Raw genomic sequence first — 18850 nt, forward strand, 5'->3', positions numbered from 1 at the left:
GCAAGGAAGGTATATGGCTGAGAACTCTGTGGCTGCCAGAGAGTGATCCCTGCTCCCTGCACCTTGGCTTCTGAGGTGGCCAAGCCACCCAGGTTTTTGTGCTGACTCTGTGTTGACACTCTCACCAGAGCGGAAGCTTTTAACAAGTACAAAAGAATAAGTTGGGATGAAAAACTCCATGGTGTGGGGGGAATAGTTCCAGCAAAACAGGCTTAAGATTTTTAAACTAAAAAAAAAAAACTAAAAAGTCAGGCCCACCCCTTCATTGCTTATGAGTTGTGCAGCCCTTACTAGAGGTAGCTGTTTGAATAATCAAAGGCCTGCTGACTTCCCTTCATTAACTAGTGCAGCCGACATCTGCATAAAACATCCCAGATTCCAGACTGAGTAGGTAATTTTTTTTCCCTCTGAGTAACTTGAGGGACTTTCCCTTTGGAAACCTTCCAAGAGAGTTAACTTCGTGGTTGAGACCTTTTTCTCTTTCACCCTGGTGCTGAGTATAGACCCCAGGGCCTTGTGCATACTAGGCAAGTGTTGTACCACTGAGCTTGTGTGGGCCAGCCCTGCAGTGGTTTTTACTGGGCTAGGCAGCAGCTTGATCCTGGATATGAAGCAATCCATTCACCTCAGATGCAAACCTGGAGCCCTCAGTTCTGAGAACCTTCCTGCTGTTCACAGCTGACCACAGCTCTATATCTTAGCGCTGCTGGCCACTTCAGAACCTACCCACAATTAAATTTCCCAAGGTCCACTAAGATCCCCTGGGAAAGTGGCCCTCCGTGTTTTACCAGTTTGCTATGCTTGGATTTTGAGCTTGCTTCATCAGTGTGATTCAGACACTCAAGGCTGTGGTTCTATAAACCACATGTATTCTTCCGAAACTGTTCCAAAAATCCAAGACTTTAAAATGGGGGTGGGGGTTGGGGGGGGGACTGTAATTGAAGGAAGGTGTGGTGGAGTCACCCTCAGCAGCCGGGTGTTTGAGAAATGTAGTTTTATTAATGTTCTTGCAACATGACCCCACAGACTGTTCAGCCTGGAGTTTGTAGCTGTTGAGCCTGGGGAGGAAGCCAGCTTCTGAGGTGGAGGGCCCACAAAGAATTGCCCTTCCTGCTCCCAAGTTAATGGTGCAGGCAGCTGTGTCTCTGAGGCCCTATTGGTTAACAGTTAACTGGACAGATTAAAGATCCCCAGCCAGGCTGAACCTGTCCCAGAGTCAGAAGCAAAAGCCTGCTAAGTGCCAGCTCCCTCCAGCTGACCTTCCCCCCCCCCCCAAGTGGGACACTTCCCCATTCAGCGGGACTTTGAGCTTTCACATACCCAGAATTAAACCTCAGCTTAAGGTTTTTGGAGCTGTGCCTCCCTTGGGGCTGTTATTCATTCATTAAGACAATAAATACTGAACACTGGACAAAATGCTTGTGCAGGTTGGGGCCGGGACTTCAATAGTATGCCATCCAGTGGGCAAGCCGGCTAGGGAACCAGAGCGAAACGGGGAGAGTGAGACCGGAAGCAAGGAATTATTCCCTGAGGATGGGGAGGGCCCTCGTGGAGGAGACATGGATGTGGAGACCTTTCAGCTGGAATGGGGTTAAGAGCAAGGGTATTCTGGCCCGGGACTGGGTGTGTTGGCATGGCTGAGGAGGCCAGTGTGGCAGGAACAGCTTGCAGGGTGGGCAGCAGCATGAAGTGACTGCTCAGCTTTGGTAATACGCCTGTCATCAGATGTGAAGCTGGATTAGGTGATCCCCTGATCCCCACACTTTCTGCCAGTCCTTACTCTGTACTTCTAAAGGGCACCAAGTTGGCTCAGGTCAGTGACCTGCCTGGATGCGTACTACTGCTGCCAGAATAGATTGAGCTACCAAAGATGAGGACCATGTAATTTCAAACTGACCACCTCTGTCGATTTGGCTATCTGTACATGTCACTATCAAATGCTTCTCAGGCCACAGGGACATCACCCAAAAGGCCAACATCATGAATGGGCCTGCTGGGTTGGGGGATGTGATAGTCTTACAGGTGTGTGTCTGAGGATGAGAGGACCTGGACAGGTGGTCCAGGGATGACTGCAAGGGACAGCAGGTTTTCCATCAGCTAGACATTGTTTTATCTTTGGCATGAGAGAGGGTGTGTATTTTTCTTTGGATTTTATGGTCTAGTGGACTTGTCCCAGTCAAGTGTGTTGAGAGCAGGGATGGGTGGGAAGGGATAGCACTGAAGCTTGCTGGGTGCCGGTTGTTGCAGGGATTGTCACACGTATTTCCTACTTCCTCTCAATAAACCTCTCAGATAGTTCTTAATCCTCCTCTTTTCAAGGCATCCAGTTCCCAGATCATCCTCCCCCTCCACCCCGACACACACACACACACACACACACACACACACACACACACACACACACGGCCCGCCTCCCTAAGGATATAGGTTATGAAGCTCCTTCTCAGTCCCAGGGCTCCACACAGACACAGAAAATGTGTGAACAAAGGATTATTCTTGGTCCTGCTCTAAATTTCAAGGCAAGGTCCCTGAGAAGCTTGGAGCTGTGAGTCAGAAAACTGGTTTAAGTTAATGAATGGTCCCCTCAAGTACACAGAGCAGATGCATGACCTCGAGGGTCTGTTCTAAAGACTGACTTCTTCCTGCCTCTTTTGTAATATCTCAGATCATCCTACCCATCGATGTAGGAAAGAATAGCTAGCCATGGCCAGGGCCTCGACCATGGCCTTCCTCTTTCCAGGGTGAGACTCCTTACCCCAGACCCCTGGAGCTGATGTAGACTGCATTGCTTTCTGTTGAGATGCGCATGCATGAATAAAGGCTGTGTCATTTCATCCTGCCCACCTTTGGCCCTTTGCTCCCTTTAGCCTTCTACATGTTTCACTGTGGGATACCTTTGTGGCCTCAGGATGACACCTGATAAAGCTCATTGCACAATGGATGTGAGGAGTTGGGGGGTGGGGGATGCATTTGTTTGGGTAATACCATTAATGTCCTAGCATGTGGCTTGTCTCCCCCCCACCTTTTTTCCTTCCTTTCTTTAACTGGGTCTCACTGTGTAGCTCACACCTTCACCTCTTACGTGATAGGACTTACAGGTCTCTTGTAACACACTCAGTTGAGAACACATTGCTGTTTTTTTCCCAGCACTTCTTACATATTTCATGTGTGGTGTCACAGTGCAGTCTGGAGGTCCGAGGAGGAGACCTCCATGCACTCCCCACTGCAGACCCCACAGTGAGTCTGTGGGCAAGCCAAGGCCGGACTTGAGAATTTCACACAAACTGCCAAAAGGGACCACCCATTGCATCGTGACCCCAGAAGGTGCTTCTGGGCTGTCTGACGCATACGTACCTCCTGTAGCCCCAGGGCCATATCCAGTCTGTTGGTCATTGCCTTCTCTGTTTGAGAAGATAGCCATGGGTTGAGACCGTGAGCCTTTAAATCCTTTGAACAGAAGTCTTCCCTGGAAAGAGGCCCCTTGGTCTTGCAAACTTTATATGACCCAGCACAGGGGAAGACCAGGGCCAAGAAGTGGGAGTGGGTGGGTAGGGGAGCAGGGGTGGGGGGGGGGAGGGTATAGGGAACTTTTGGGATAGCATTTGAAATGTAAATAAAGAAAATAATAAAATTAAAAAAAAAAAAAAAGAAGATGTCTTCCCTGGACCTGAGATTTACAGTAGTTAAAAAGGCACAATTCCTGACTTTAAAACAAGGCTCCTACTCATTCAGAGACAAACCACCATACGTTCTTGCACAGGTGGGAGGTTAGTGGGGAGGATCCTACCTCATCATGCAGTTCTTAGCCCACGTTGACTTATCGTCTTTATGTATTGTGCCTCGTTTTCTATCCAGTGGTCATCATCATTTGTTTTGGGTTTTTTGTTTTTTGTTTTTTTTTTTTCCTGGAGGATTTACTTTTTTCTCTTCGTGTCTTTGGCCAGAAATCACACAAATGTGTTCCCAAAAGATCCTGACCTTTAGTCTCTGTAACAAGTCCCACTAGTTAAATCTGGAGAAAAATTTGGCCAGAGGCACAGGGCTCTCCCAAGCCTTGTCTCCTGTCTCTGGAATCCTTTTGAGTGACTCTGAAATTCTAGTGGGGTGTGATTGCTGCCGGTATACTTATATAGTCAGGTACTTTAGAGGACGCCTGGTTATTTATTTAGAGGAAAGTTCTCACTATGTAGCCCAGGGTGATTTCTCAATTTTGTTGGGAGGTCTTTCCTGCCTCAGTCTACTGAGCTGGGATTGTAGGATTACAGTGTGTGCTACTAGGCCTGCCCAGCCTAATTTTTTTTAAGTATATTTTGTTGGCTGAGATGTTATTGATGAATATGTATGAAACTATTCCTATTCTGATCTGCATGGTGATCTGCATGCTATGCTATATAGATGGGGCAGAATTTCCCAGCAAGTGCCAGCTCCTGTGGGCATTGAAAGACAAATGAAGGAGAACACAGTTCAGCTTCCTGCCTTAGAGAAAGCATGCGTTTTAGAACAGAGTGGACTTGTCTGCTTGTTAGAAGATGAATTATTTTACTTTGAAAAGCATCTTTGAAAGTCTGCTTTGTCCTTGACCCTGAAGTCCAGGAATCTAGTGAATCCAAGTAAGGGTATCCTTATCTCTGCCCCTTCTCTCTGGCACCAGGAAGTCAGTGATGGGCCAGAACATGCCCTCTGCCCATTCTTGGTTGGCAGAATAATTGAAAATTGGTGTGCATTTTTTTTTTTTGAGACAGGGTTTCTCTGTGTAGCCTTGGCTGTCCTGGAACTCACTCTGTAGACCAGGCTGGCCTTGAACTCAGAAATCTGCCTGCCTCTGCTAGAGATATGGCTTAAGGGTGGTCAGATGACTAGAGAGTGGTTAAGAAAGCAAACTGTTCTTGCAGAGGACCCAAGGTTGATCCCAGCACCCACGATATCTCCCAACCACCTGTAACTCCAGCTCTGAAGGGCCCAACAATCTCTTCTAGCCTCTGCAGCTGCTCATGCACAGATAGCTACACACAGAAACACACATACACACAATTCTAAATCAAATCTTTTAAAAAAGAGAACGAGAGAGACAGACACTAAGGACTGTCTAGGAAGGCAGGCCTGCCTGATATCAGGCTTGTATTCTAGCTTTGAAGATATTTCACTTCATGAATTGGAAACCAGAGGGCTTTCTATGTCTACAGAAATCACAATGGCTTCTATAGCTAGTAATAGTCTAGACCAGTTTTACTGTTATTTCTTACATCGTGACAACTACAGGGGATTACCATTTACTATGATTTTGCTGTCAATTTGGAAGCTATCTTGAGCTACCAATACCATATGGAATTGTCACTGGATGTTACATGAGTAGGAGATTTTGAACCTTACATACCACCCACAGACCCACCTAGCCTATATCCAAATGTCTTTCCTTCGACACATTACTGTTAGATAATAATATCATCATGCATTTATATCAGGCTCAGTAGGAATCGGGTCGTTTTCCACACTGTTTCATAACTGCTACCCTGATGGAGCCCTAGCCTCTTCCATGTGATGTAGACCAGGCAGGTTGTACAATCTCATCTTCTCAGATAAGGAATCCCCAAGACACAAATGAGGATGAAACTACTTAAGATCACAGGATTGGCTAGTGAGGAGCCAAGGCCAAAATGTCCATTTCTGAGTTCCAGTTCTCCAGAGCTGGTATGCCTAATCAAGTATATATTATTGCCTTATGGTTTCTGATCTTTGACTTGTGGTCATTACACTTGGTGCCTAAGACAAAGACTCAAGTCCTACAGTAGTTATTGTGTGGCAGTGACTCTGTTGAGAGCTTATGAGCCCCAGCCCTAGCATACCCTCAGATACCATAAAGGGATAATTTGGGAGTCAGAGCTAACACATGTATTAAGTATCCTTGCTTCCTGTGGAGTTGTGACTCTTGGTACCTTTCTTTACCGTGATAGTAGTCTGCATTTGTATCTCTGACAGAGTTGGAGTATAAGTCTGGGGTGGCTTATAAAAAGCTGTAAGGTGTCCAGACTCTGACAATCTCTTGTTAAACAGAGACAAGTTTAACAAAGCAGTGGTTGAAGGCTAGAGCGTCAGAAGCATGCCAGGCTAAACATGGGGGCAGCACCAGCAAGCACTAGTTGTATGATTTGACAACTTCTGCAACTTGTCAAAAGCTCTGTTTCTTTGTAGAGATAATATTGGCACCTACCCATGGGGTGGCTGAGGATTAATAGAGATAGTGATGCTCGGAAAATTGGCACCTTTGCTGTTGACTGCCATATAATTTTCAGAAAGGGTTCCTAGGAAGTGACAAATTCTCAGTTAATCACGGGTGCACAGAGAACGGCCATCGGTGTCACCAATGCCTTTACTTTGCTCCACCGGGGATGACAGGCAGAGTCCTTTGAGTTACGATGCCCCTCAAGTCCCAGAGCTAGCGTTAAAAAGAGTAAAACAAAGAGTAAAGGTAGCCTGTTTATCAGTGCTTGGAAGCACCATTGTTGGCTCACTGCTCAGCCACATCTTTCAAATTCTCGGACTTAGCCCAAGGACTTAATTCATTTTGCAGCAGATAGGTGAAGCACGCCAACTGAATGACGTCATGGCTGTATCAGTCATGGTCATGTCTTGTGAAAGCAGTCAAATGGAAAAAAAACAAAACAAAACAAAACCTCACTTTCTGGATTTTCTCAGGGTCCAGAAGGTAGCCCAGCCACATCTTTCTTTGGAAAAGGATCAAAGTCCCACCGCCACCCTGGCCCTAGGCTGCTCCGCCTCTGGCCGTTACCCTATTCTGTAGCTGAGATACCCACCAACGGGTTCCTCTAAACTGAGTGACCCAGTGCCCGGGCAGGTCCAAGCAGGCAGCTCATTTTCCAGGGAGCACCATGCTAGCGGAGTCCAAGAGCCTGCCTGTCCTTTGCTTACTGAACTCCAGATACTCATTTCAGATGAGGAAGGTCTCTGCCTGCCACTCCCTCATTGTCCTGGCTGTGGATCCAGGTCACAGGAAAGGCCTCTATCTCCCGGGATGATGTTTTTCCAAGACCTCAGGCCCACGGTTTAATTAGGCTTGTTGCCTCTTATACTTAAAAATTTAAAAAGTGTCTGGCACACTACAGTTATCTTCCCACTTTCTGCAGGGTGCTTCCGCTCTCTGTTGGATCATAACCTCAGGGCGCCTCTTGTCATAGCATAAGCCGGGCTGCATTTCTTTGCAGTGTCTCTCTCGGGTGGAGGTAGCAGGTGGCCAACAGGTTAATTAAGCAACAGCCCATTTCCAAGATGGAATAGCAGGTAGTTGTATTATTTTGATTTGAGACCTATCCCACAGGTTCGTCGGCACCCATGACACTCAGTCCAATATGGGAACACTGCCCACAAAACAAGGATTTTAGAGTAGGATCATCAACTAGGACTCCGATTTCAATTAACCACAAGCTGTTTTGGTCATGGAGAACTGGACTGAGCAATGTCATAGTTTTGTTTCTATTGTTGGGATGAATGCCATGACAAAAGGCAACTCAGAAAGGAAAGGGTTTATTTCATCTTACTCTTCCATGTCACAGTCCATCACTGAGGGAGGTCGGGGCAGGAACCTGGTGGCAGAAACTGAAGCAGAAGTCATGATGGAATGTTCCTTAATGGCTTGATCTGTTTGCTTTTTTATACACCCCAGTACCAATGTCCCAGAATGGCACTACCCTCTGTGGGCTGGGCCCTCTTATATCCATCATCAATCAAGAAAATGATTTGCCTTAGACAACCCCATCTGAAGTTCCCTCGTAGGTGACTCTAGCTTGGGTCAAGCTGACAGACTAACCAACACAGGCAGTAAGGAAGCAGGGTAAGAAGTAAGAAGGGGTCTTCTTGTGCCCTTCACAAAATCCTTTTCCTGTGTGAGGTCACCTTCTTCATTTGTAAAACATGGAGGGGGTAGCTAAAAGGGTATTTTGTAAATCTGTGAATTAGTTCCAAGAGCTTGTGTGGTTCTAATGCCATCTCAAAGGGATCCCGTCTGCCCGTGTCTCTTATATAAGGTGTCTGTGTATCGAATAGTATTTGGGGAGGGTTATTATGCTGGGCAAGACACTGGACCCTGCTGCTTCCACCCAGCTCCAGCCATGGTAAGTAGCCTATGCTCTTGCTTCTTTTCTCCTCTGTTTTGTTTGAACCTTAGCTTATAATGGCTGCCGTCACCCCACCCCCTACCCATACCCTCCACCACTGCCTGGAGATGGCTGAGGCCAGCAGCCACTTCCTCACCCTACCCCTGACCCCACTTCCTTCCCTCAAGCATGTCATGTGCAAACCTGCCATACCTCGTGTCTCAACTTGGTGGTGAACGTCTGCCCCCGAACAAACCCCGTTTCCTCTACTTTTCTAGCCTCTGTTCATGTCTGCCCACCAAGGCTGTCTTCCTGTTGGGCAAGAGTTTTCTGTGGCACTGCCACAAGCCTCTGACCTCCCCTGACCCTAGCACACGTGTGTGCAAGGTGCTGGGTTTAGGAACAATGATATCTGTCTTGGCGATCTCTTCAGATGCTGATGAGACAGTATGTATTAAAAGGGTTTTGGCATCCAGCGTGATTTGGAGATAACAGAAGGGTGAGGACAGGTCAGTAAGGGGCCGTTCCCTCGGGTGACCAGGGATGTTCTGGAAGTGGCCCCATACGTATATGTTACCAAAGTTCCCTAGTATTCGGGAACCAAAACAGGCTTGTCTCTTCTGTAATATGTGCAGATTTGAAGAGTGGAACTTGATTAGATTTGTAAATGTTTTTATACCTGTTGTATGGCTACAATAACAGGTGACCATACACCTAGATGCTTTGGATTGCCAACTTAAGTATCTAACAAGTTAAACATGAATCTTTGTAGAGTAAAATCCAGGTGCCAGCAAAGTTGTGTCACTGTTAAAGGTGGAGTAGTTAGCAGTCATCCCATTTGCCACATTACTTTCTGGTGTAAGGTGCAGTGTACATTGTCAGGACATAGGGATGAACATGCACAGATTTGAGAAACCCACTGCTTACGACATCCATGCAACTGCCGCTCTTGTCACGATGGTCCTTCACTCCAGAACATTATCTTATCCCCCTTTTTAACTGTTCTTCCCATGGAGACCACCGCCATTGACATTTCTATTGCCATCTAATGTTTCTTACTGTGGGCTAGCTTTATATTGAAGGGTTCACTCACACCCAGACAGGTGGTACAGAGGAAAAGAGTCGAAAAAAAGTAAAATCTCCCTGTGACAACGCTTGGCCTGGAGGAAGAGACAATTCACTGAAATAGGTTCAGTGAAGAAAGTGGGCATAGGGCCAGATGGTGCTGAGGCTAGAGGGGCTGTGTACCTGTTTGCTCTGGTCTTCAGTCCCACATGGTGTGACAAGCCATACTGCCTCTCCCTTCTTAGTTACCTCAGAAAGAAGTTTGGTGAATGTGAATAGGCCTGTGAGGAGGGAAAAGGACCCAGTCTCTTAATGTCTAGATCTCACCATGGAGGAGGCAAGTGAATGGCTCTAGCAGACTCCAGCAGGTTGTCCCCGAGCCCTGTGTGGCTCCACATCTGTCTTGTCCACTTGGTACACCTCGTTGTATCAGAGAAGGCTTCTTCACTCACTCCATCATCAGTGCTCAGTCCTATCCTCATGGGAGATGCCTCGGCCTCCTTCCAGAGACGGGATGTCTTCCAGCTGTCTTTGGTTACTGTGGTCTTCCAAGACCTGAGCCTGTGCTCCATTATGCCCCTAAATCACTGCACCTGCATGTGTGTGCCCAGGCCCCAGGCAGCCTTCTTCCTAATTAGTTGTAGTGTCCGAGGTGTGCTAAGTATTTATCCTGTCCTGGGAATGAGCTTGGTTAGGATGCTGCATAAAGGGTTTCCTCCTGGCACCTAGTGAGGAAGTCAGAGCCATTGATCTACTGTGAGGGTGGCTCTAAATCATCTCTTTGGGCCTTCAGGTTCACCAGGAAGTACTCCTTTTGCGATGAGGAGAGTAAGGCACCAGAGACATGTTTTCTGTGGTGACCCTTGATAGAGGAGCTAAAGTCTGGCAGTGGTCATGGGCTGTGCACTCCATGTGCAGGGGCAGCTCTTTCTTTCACTTGGGTATAGAGAGGTGGGGCCTGAGACCTGTGCCTTGCAGTGCCTTTTCAATGAAGAGCCTCCCTTGAGACAGCCATTACCTTCTCCTTTTGATGAGAAAATGCACAGCTCAAACTGTGAGGGGTGGCAGTGCGGGAGGGGGCAGACACTCAGCTCTCCCATCTTCTGTAGTCACTACCTACTTGTTCTCTTCCTAAAGGACTTCCTGCTCCAGGTCCTCCAGGAGCTGACCAAGGTATAAATAATGCAAAATAAACAAGAGTGGCCAGTTGCAGACACATAGACAGAAGTCTCTGCCCTTCTCTCATTTCAGGAGAGTGTCCCTTACCCTGGAGGTGTCAGCTGACATGGCCTGGGCTACCCCCCTCCCCCCAACACTGATCGAGCCCTGTGGTTTGCAGCAGGCAAGCTAGCTGTGTGCCACCTCTCCCTGTTGGGGAGACAGATAACAGGCTCTACTTACTTATATATTTTCTTAAGTGAGGTACTTTGTTTTTTCAAATGACCAGGTTGTCTCCCAAATACTTCAACTGCAGGGGTTACCCTGAGGGTCTGCCTTCAAGTGAACCCCCACAATGTCCTTTCATCAAGCAATCTCTCCTGTGACCCTGGGTGTGAGAAGCTGTTCTGTGGCCTGTGACCTTGGGGAATTAAGGAGCTGTGGTTTCGTTCCCCATCCTCTCATGGCTTATTTTATTTGTGGATGTGTTGACTTTGAGGGGAACCGTTAAATGCTGGTTTCTGATATTTAAGCAGTTTCTCCAGAATTTTATTTGATGGCCATTTATTTTCATCAAGTTTGCTTAAGAAGGATCTCATTAAGGGGAACTAGTCAAAAGAAGATATAAAACATTAGCTTCTTATCAATCTGCTGTCAAATGACTATGAAATGCCTGCTATATGCTGAGCCTGGTCACAACATATGAAGGCTGTTGGCCTGCATAGAGTGTACACTTCTGTACAATGAGCAACTCCACAGTAATTACTACAGTGAGATTGTACAGCATCTTGCTATTGCAAGAAGAGGAATGGCCATTTGAAAAGAAGCAGTTGACTTGGATTTTGTTTCGGGCAGGAAGTAACCTGAATGGGGAGACAAAAAGATGAGGAGGGTCTAGCTGTGGAAAGATTCAAGTGGTGGTATTGAGTGGCTGCCACAGAGCTGTTGGCCAGAAGACTCGGGCCTTTTTCCTAGGGGTAAAAGAAGGAGTGAATAGGTGATCATTAAGGTGAGTGCTGAATCACTGTGTCTTTTCCTCACCACCCTGTCAGTTCATGGAGAGTGGGGATTCAGGCCCGTGTTCTTTCCTATGTCCCTCATACTTGACACAGTGCCCAGCTCATGACAGGTGCACAATAGCAAGTGGGTGAGTGGATAGAATAGAAAAAAAGAGAAAAGAAACTAAAAGGCAGTAAAGGGCAGTGGCGAGCACTCCAGATGTAAGGTTAGGTGAAGAGTCATGGGTTTACAGGACTCAGTGATCACACAGTCAGGAAGATAGAGATAGGCCTAGATACTCAGGAGTGATTGCAGGGGACAAGTCAGAGTCAGAGTGTCTGCAAAGGAGTAGCAGATCCTGCATTGTCAGGACCAGAAGTTAAAATCCATGAGTAGGAAGAAATGACATGAACAGGAAACATGAACATGAGTGATGGTCATAAGATGCTGGTCAATGGGGTTTGTCAGTGGCCAGAAGAGCCAGGGTACCAGCAACTGCCTGTTCACAGATGGAAACAGCAGCTCTGTGGGGTGGGTTACTAAGTTGGGAGATGCGCATATAAGAGCTAGAGGAATTAGGGGCCACTGCAGAGCTGCAAGGAGGGTTATAATTCTTTACAGCATTGGATGCCTAGTGTGACCCTGTAGGAACTTCCATCTTGCCAGAGTCAGGTACAAAACTGAAAGAAAGATCTCCTGAGAACAGGAATTACAGTGTCTGAAGCTTTGGCTCATTCCTTTGGAAATGACCGTATTGTATTTTTATGTAAATAACTCACAACAGTGTGGTTCTTGCAAGGGGGTGAAAGCGAACACTGGTAAATGAAGTAGAGACACCATATTGTGTTTTCACATCAACAATATACACTATTGCTTGCAGTGGGGCCAAAAACAAATGCACATCCAGGAGGCAAGCTACCTGGTAATTCTGAACATCATCTAGCCACTCCTTCCTATGGTGAAAGGCCTTATTTGAAAATTACCTTCTTCTTGAAGCATTTAAGGTTGCTCCGCCCACTGTCACTCTCATCTAAGCTCCTGTCACATGATCCCACAGCTTTCTGAGCACTTTTGGCTCTCAAACCTCAGCCTGGCTTGTGGACAGGTCCTTTACCTATGAACTTGCCCTGTGGAGCAGACGGCATATTTCCATTCACTGTTTGTAGGGATGTGCACAGGAACATAGAGAAGACTAACGACCTCCTTGCAGTAATCACTACAACCGTTTTCCATTTTTGTCATCTGTGGAGTTAGCATGTGTGTTGTCCATTGATGTGAAAGGAGAACTTCTTCCTAGCTGAGCCACAGTGAGGGCAGAGACAGTCACAGAGCTAGTGCTGCTCCAAGCTCAACTGCTTCTTTGAAGTTCTCCATGTTGAAAAGCTCAGGCCTTAAAGTCCCAGGTGCTTTAAGAGAATGGTAGATCATTTGGAGAATGGTAGACCATTCGCAAAGCTTATGACCTGCCTAGGATCTCCATTTAATTTGGGGATCTTAATTGTGTCAGCCTCATGGTGTTGAGAATCTCCTCTTCTCCATGACAGCACTCATTTTTTTGCCGGCTGACAGAAGATAAGAAATCGGAGAAGTTCTTCAAGGTTTTTTACGATCGAATGAAGGTGGCCCAGCAGGAAATCAAGGCGACAGTGACAGTGAACACCAGCGACTTGGGAAACAAAAAGAAAGATGATGAAGCAGACAGGGATGCCCCATCTCGGAAGAAAGGTAATATGCTCTGGTCCATTGGACTGGAGCTTGCAGAGGAGCCCTGTGTTATGCTGCATGGTTTTCATGGCTTCCAGGTTCCAACATGCCTTCTGAACAGGGTCTGTAGAAGAGAGCTACGACTGTGGTTATGCCATCCTTTCAAGTGGCCAGGACAAAGTCCTGCCCCCTAGGAAGGTCTTCCTGCTTAATAAATTCATAAATATTCTCATGTCTGCACAGTTCTATAATTAGTATGGGTGGCATTAGCTACTTTTCTTATTTCGATGGCAAAGGGCCTGACACAAACAACCTAAGGCAGACCAGGCTTAGTGCCGGGCATGCTTTGAGGTTGTAGTTGTCACGGAGGGAAGGCCTGGCGGCAGGGATGGGAAGCAGCTGATCACACTGCATCCACGGTCTGCAAGCAGAGCGTGATGAGCGGATTCTCCGCTCCTTTTCATTCAGGTCTCAGCACCAGCCGAGGAAATGGTGCCATTCACATTCGGGGTTATTCTTCATGCATCCGTTAACCTCATCAAGAAACTCCCTCATAGACAAGCTCAACGTTATGTTTCCATGTCAACACTAAATCGCATCAAGTTGGCATTCGAAATTAAGATCCATGAATTGTTTGGGTTTTGGTTTTGCTTGACCTTGTTTTTCTGATTATTGTTAGAGAACATTGAGAAAATACGTACTTTTAGAAATCTTGTCTGTCCATGTCAGGTGACTTTAGTTTCCAAACTGCAAACTTGTCCTCTATAATCTCCCTTCAAAACCAAAAGAAAAGTACTGAGGGTGAAGGGGCGAGTTTAGGAGTCAGACAGCCTTGAGCAAATTAATTTAACCACACTGAACTCAACTTCTCAAGGTTAGTACTAGATTTGTCAGTCAAGTATCTGCTGACATTTGGAGAATGTTCCTTGCAGAGGCTATAGGATGTTGAGCAATATTTGTGACCTTTAGCTTGTCAGACGCCATTCACACACCCATATGCCCAACCCAAAATGTCTCCAGGTATTTCCACTTCACTGCTGGGGAAAGTTAGGGAGAAAAAAAAAAAATCACTACTTTCACAACTGTTTGAGAACCACTAGTCTAGATGGGGTATAAAGGGAGGAAGGAGGGGAAAATAAACCTACCAAGTCCTGCTGAGTACTGAATATGAACCAGGCATATGCTAGCCATCTTTCTTTTGCAGTGTTTAAATACCTGAGGTATATAAACCTAGGATCAGGGAATTTCTATCTGAGCTCAGACTAATTGAAGTTTCAGTCTGGTTGCTTTGGGATCCACCTTGGAGCAGCACATACCTACTAGAGCAGAGAGCAGAGGGTAAAACTGTTCACCTCAAGCTGGGCGTGATGGTGCACGCCTTTAATCCCAGCACTCACTCGGGAGGCAGAGGCAGGCGGATTTCTGAGTTTGAGGCCAGCTTGGTCTACAAAGTGAGTTCCAGGACAGCCAGGGCTACACAGAGAAACCCTGTCTTGAAAAAAACCAAAAAAAAAAACAAAACCTGTTCACCTCATGGCAGAGAATCAGAAGAAACCAGAACAATGTCCCACAACCTCCCTCCTACTAACCTATGACCTCCCACCAAGCCCCACCTCTTAAAGGTTCTATTCATTCCCATAACACTAAAGACTGGGGCCCAAACCTTTTACATATGGGCCTTTGAAAGACGTTCCTAGATCCAAATTGTAAGCAGCTATTGTTCAAAGTTCTTTACCTATCTGTGTCAATTTATGTAAACATCAAGTTAACCCTGTACTTAGATAAAATGGCTATCTCTATTTTACAGATAAAGAAACTGAGGCACAGATACAGTACTATGCCACTGAGCCAGCCTCAGAGCCCATGCGGTCGATACCCGCCCCCAGCCCCACCTATGATGCCATAGTTATCCCATAGGGTTCTTCTTCAGAAAAGATAAGATAATACACACAGAGCGCTTACTCATGATATCTTGGCACTTGGCAAGGGGTCAATTGTTGTCCTTCCAGTAACAGTAATTGCTGTTGTCATTAGCATTACATCAAACCTCTCAGGAGCCTTCTCGAAGTCACTGATGTGCTCACATTTTTTGGAGGAAGAAGCTGAGGTTCAGAGCCACAGATTATGGGGTCAGCAGAGCCTTTACTAAGGCGTTTTGCTCTATAGCATAGCACAAGCCTCAGTGATGTGTCGAAAGCACTATGGAATTAGCAGGGCTAGGCTCCATATTCCACCTACCAAGAGACAGAGGAGATGGTGGCTTCCTGGATTGTTTTTGCCAAGTGTACAGATCCCTCGTAAATGCTGGAATCTGGGCTTCTGGCTGGTATATAGAATATAGAAAATGGAACTTCTGAGGATGTAGCAGTATTGACTGTCACAAGTTTGCCTCTTAGCCAAAGAGCCCACAACACAGATAACAGAAGAAGTCCGGGATCAGCTCCTGGAAGCATCTGCTGCCACCAGAAAAGCCTTTAGCACCTTCCGGAGGGAGGCCGACCCCGATGACCATTACCAGTCTGGGGAGGGCACTCAGGCTACCACCGACAAAGCCAAGGATGACCTAGAGATGAGCGCCGTCATCACCATCATGCAGCCTATCCTGCGCTTCCTGCAGCTCCTGTGTGAGAACCACAACCGAGATCTGCAGGTGAGAGGCTGGTCTGTGGGGACCCTGAGACTTCCAGGAGAGGCCAGGCTGTGGGGACCCAGGGATGTGCAAGAGGAATCCTGTGTAGGGGACCTAAATATCCACAGGTGGGAAGCCAGACGATGGGAACCCGGAGACCTCCAAGAGAGGGTCCTGGGTTGGGGAACGTGACACTGGCAGGTGAAAGCCTGGGACTGGGGGACCCTGAGATCTGTAAGTAATTGACTAAAGCACAGGGAGCCCCAGCATTTGTAGGTGAGGTCCCTGCAGACTTCAGCACCTAGAGGTGGGAGTGTGGGGTAGGTTGGACTGTGGTGTCCTTCTACCCATGGTTCAGCTCCTGTCATTTAGGCCAGCTTCCCTGAATTGAGGATCCAACATTACAGACTTTCTGGGTGACCAGTAATGAAAATAAGGGTGGGTGATCTATCCCTTCATGTCTTCACCACTGTCTCCACAGGTCAAAAAAAAGATAGCCTCATTCATTAGGGACATTGGCTCCATATGTAGTTAGTGTGCATAGGTACCTATGTGCATATGCCTTATAGCCTACTGCTCTTTGCCACCAATAACAATAGATGTTCAGGTAATAATTGAAGAGATGAATAGACTGTTAAATATATTAAGTACATGAGATTTACAAAAGCAAATACATAAATCTGAGTATAGCTGTGTATTGCATAAAGGGTGTTTGGAAAATCATATATACAGCAGTGTGTTCTACATGTTCTAGAAGTTTAGTAAGCTGGACTCGAACCTAGATGATGTAGAGCTCATGATATTAACCAGACTCTAAGACAAGGACAGGGTGTTACCTTGCTTGAAGTTTCCTTTTAACAAAGATGTTTAGAAAGGGTGGAGGGTTTGCTCCAGAGCACCAACTCTTTGTTCCAAATCCCTGCCCCGGTAAGACATGCTGGAACATGTGGCCCTGGGTGTACTGCCTGGCTTTCTTGTCAATTCTTGAACCTTAGGTGCCCACCCGTCTTCGCTTGGGTGGTGTTAGGATGAAAAGGAGAAGTGTGTCTGCATGGCTCTTAGGTGGGGTCTCACTTCCAAAGCTGAACACCTCAGCATTGGCAGTTCTATGAGCTTAAGTGGGGATATGGGAGGAGTTGATACAGATCAAGTCTAGCAAGAGGAAGGTACTACCTTTAAATGTTTATACTGCTGACTGTATCTACTGAGTGACTGTGGCTGGACCATTTAGTGTTGCCAAGTTAACCTCCATCATAAAGAAAAGACATGTGAAGAATAATACAGAACAATGAAATGGAACTAAGAGACATCTTTAACATTAATCCATTCAGTTGTTTTTATTTTATCAAATTGCTCTAAAGACCCTGAACTTTAAAAACTATCTAATTTCTAGGGTCATCAACTGGCTAAATGGAGCCAGACCTTAAAATGAAGGAATTCCCCCATAAGACCACCATTGGCCATGCTGTGACCTATCATGTGTCAAGGTATGATTGGCAGTCAGTGGTCCACTTCAGGTGTCGTTGTTCTGAGCTTTACCTTGTCACCATCTGAGGATGGGATCCTGGATGTCCCTTTGGTTACCCATTGCTCAAACTTTACTGCGTCAGGCTCAGACACCCTAGGCCCAGATCCACTGGATGAGACTCAGCTCAGGCAGAACCTAGCTTTTCTTCTCCCAAGCTCCAGGGTTTGTGTATTGTCTCATTGGCTGGTACCCCTGTGTCTCATGATGGTGATGTCATTTGTCCCTCTACCTTATAACAGCATCATTGGCCAGAAGGGAGATTGACTAAGGGGAGAGTAAGTAATCTGTGTGAATCTAGGCCCAAGCAGTTCATTTGTGGCATCTTTGTGACTTGGGGTTCCACTATGCTGCTAAGCATAGGGATTGGTGTTCTGTACTGTTCTTCCCTGTGGTGTCACTGACAACCACCAACTTTAGGCTCCCCAAAAGAAATAGGTGGCTGCAATTCCTGTCATGTTCACTGTAGAACACATATTCAGGACCCAGCACTAATGGTGACCAGACCTCACTCATCCCTCAGGTCTGAGGGTATGGAGCAGGAGGACTGGGACCAATCAGAGATTGCAAGACAACATGCTAAGTGCTGTAAGGGTCCGAACAGCTAATATTTGCTGAGTTCCCAGCTAAGCAACCAAGGATGCCTCTGTGCATGACACAGGGACAGTCCCGATAGATGGATTCTGAGCTGCCTTCCGGTTTCATGGACTTGCCCTGTCTTTCTCTTCCTCTCTCCCTCCCCCTCCCCCATGTCCATGTTTCTAGAGCAGGAAAATAGAACTAGGCCCTAACTAACTGCACAAGTTCATGATTTCTTGCTGGAAGTCTTCAGAACTTGTATAGTCTTAGACTTTATCTTTCATGTAACTCTCCCTCCACCTTACACCTTTGGGATCTCCGGAGAGGGCAGCTTTTAGTAAGGTCTTTATACTGCTCTAGGGAAAATTGGGGGTACCAGGGGGCAGCATTTGTGTGTGTGTGTGTGTGTGTGTGTGTACTCATGAAGGATATACTCACATATTTTAAAAAGACCTAACAAGGTAACATTTGAAGGTATATGAAGATTTTCCAATCAGGTGGTTCTAAGCAACTTTTTTTCTTCACCATAGAATCCTTTGTTTGAAGACATCTTGTGCAGAGACGGGCTCAAGCCGAGTAGCACAGAGCAGAACTGTCCTGTCGAGAGTGGAAACTAGAGAGTCCCAATGCCTTCTCCCCCTAGCCCTCATCTGTAGGAGCTCTTGAGCACAGGGCTCAGTCCTGGGCACCTCAGGTGTCTTCAGTGCCCTGTGGTGTTCCCGGATCCACTGGTAGGTTAGGACCATCTACTTAAAACTCTCAAGATATGTGTGAGAGTGCAGTCATGAAACTCATCTCTCAGTGTGGTCATTTTAAAAATCAATTTTAAGGAAGAGGCATGGTTATCCACAAATCAGGGGGTGACCTGCCCCACTGGCCTTACATTTGTGAGACACTCGTTCTGAACATGACAGGAAGTAGCGCATACCTACTCAGAATGCCACCCTTTGGCAGACAGTGGGATACTTTTGTACATATCAGATGAGTTCTTAAAAGATGCTTCTGGGGCTGGAGAGATGGCTCAGCGGGGAAGAGCACTGACTGCTCTTCCAAAGGTCCTGAGTTCAAATCCCAGCAACCACA

At 46.6% G+C, this 18850-nt stretch overlaps 1 protein-coding gene across 13 annotated transcripts in view; it reads left to right on the plus strand.

Moving 5' to 3' along the window:
* The window catches only part of Itpr1 (inositol 1,4,5-trisphosphate receptor type 1), a 330113-nt gene that overhangs the window by 239991 nt on the left and 71272 nt on the right, over window positions 1–18850 (plus strand). For all 13 annotated transcript variants that reach the window (XM_029535575.1, XM_029535574.1, XM_029535578.1 and 10 more), the window contains 2 exons: window positions 12875–13055; window positions 15431–15684. In XM_029535575.1, coding sequence (XP_029391435.1) covers window positions 12875–13055; window positions 15431–15684 — 435 coding nt within the window. The remainder of the gene's footprint in view (window positions 1–12874; window positions 13056–15430; window positions 15685–18850) is intronic.

Source organism: Mus pahari, chromosome 2 (assembly GCF_900095145.1).
Source record: "Mus pahari chromosome 2, PAHARI_EIJ_v1.1, whole genome shotgun sequence".
Lineage (NCBI taxonomy): Eukaryota > Metazoa > Chordata > Mammalia > Rodentia > Muridae > Mus > Mus pahari.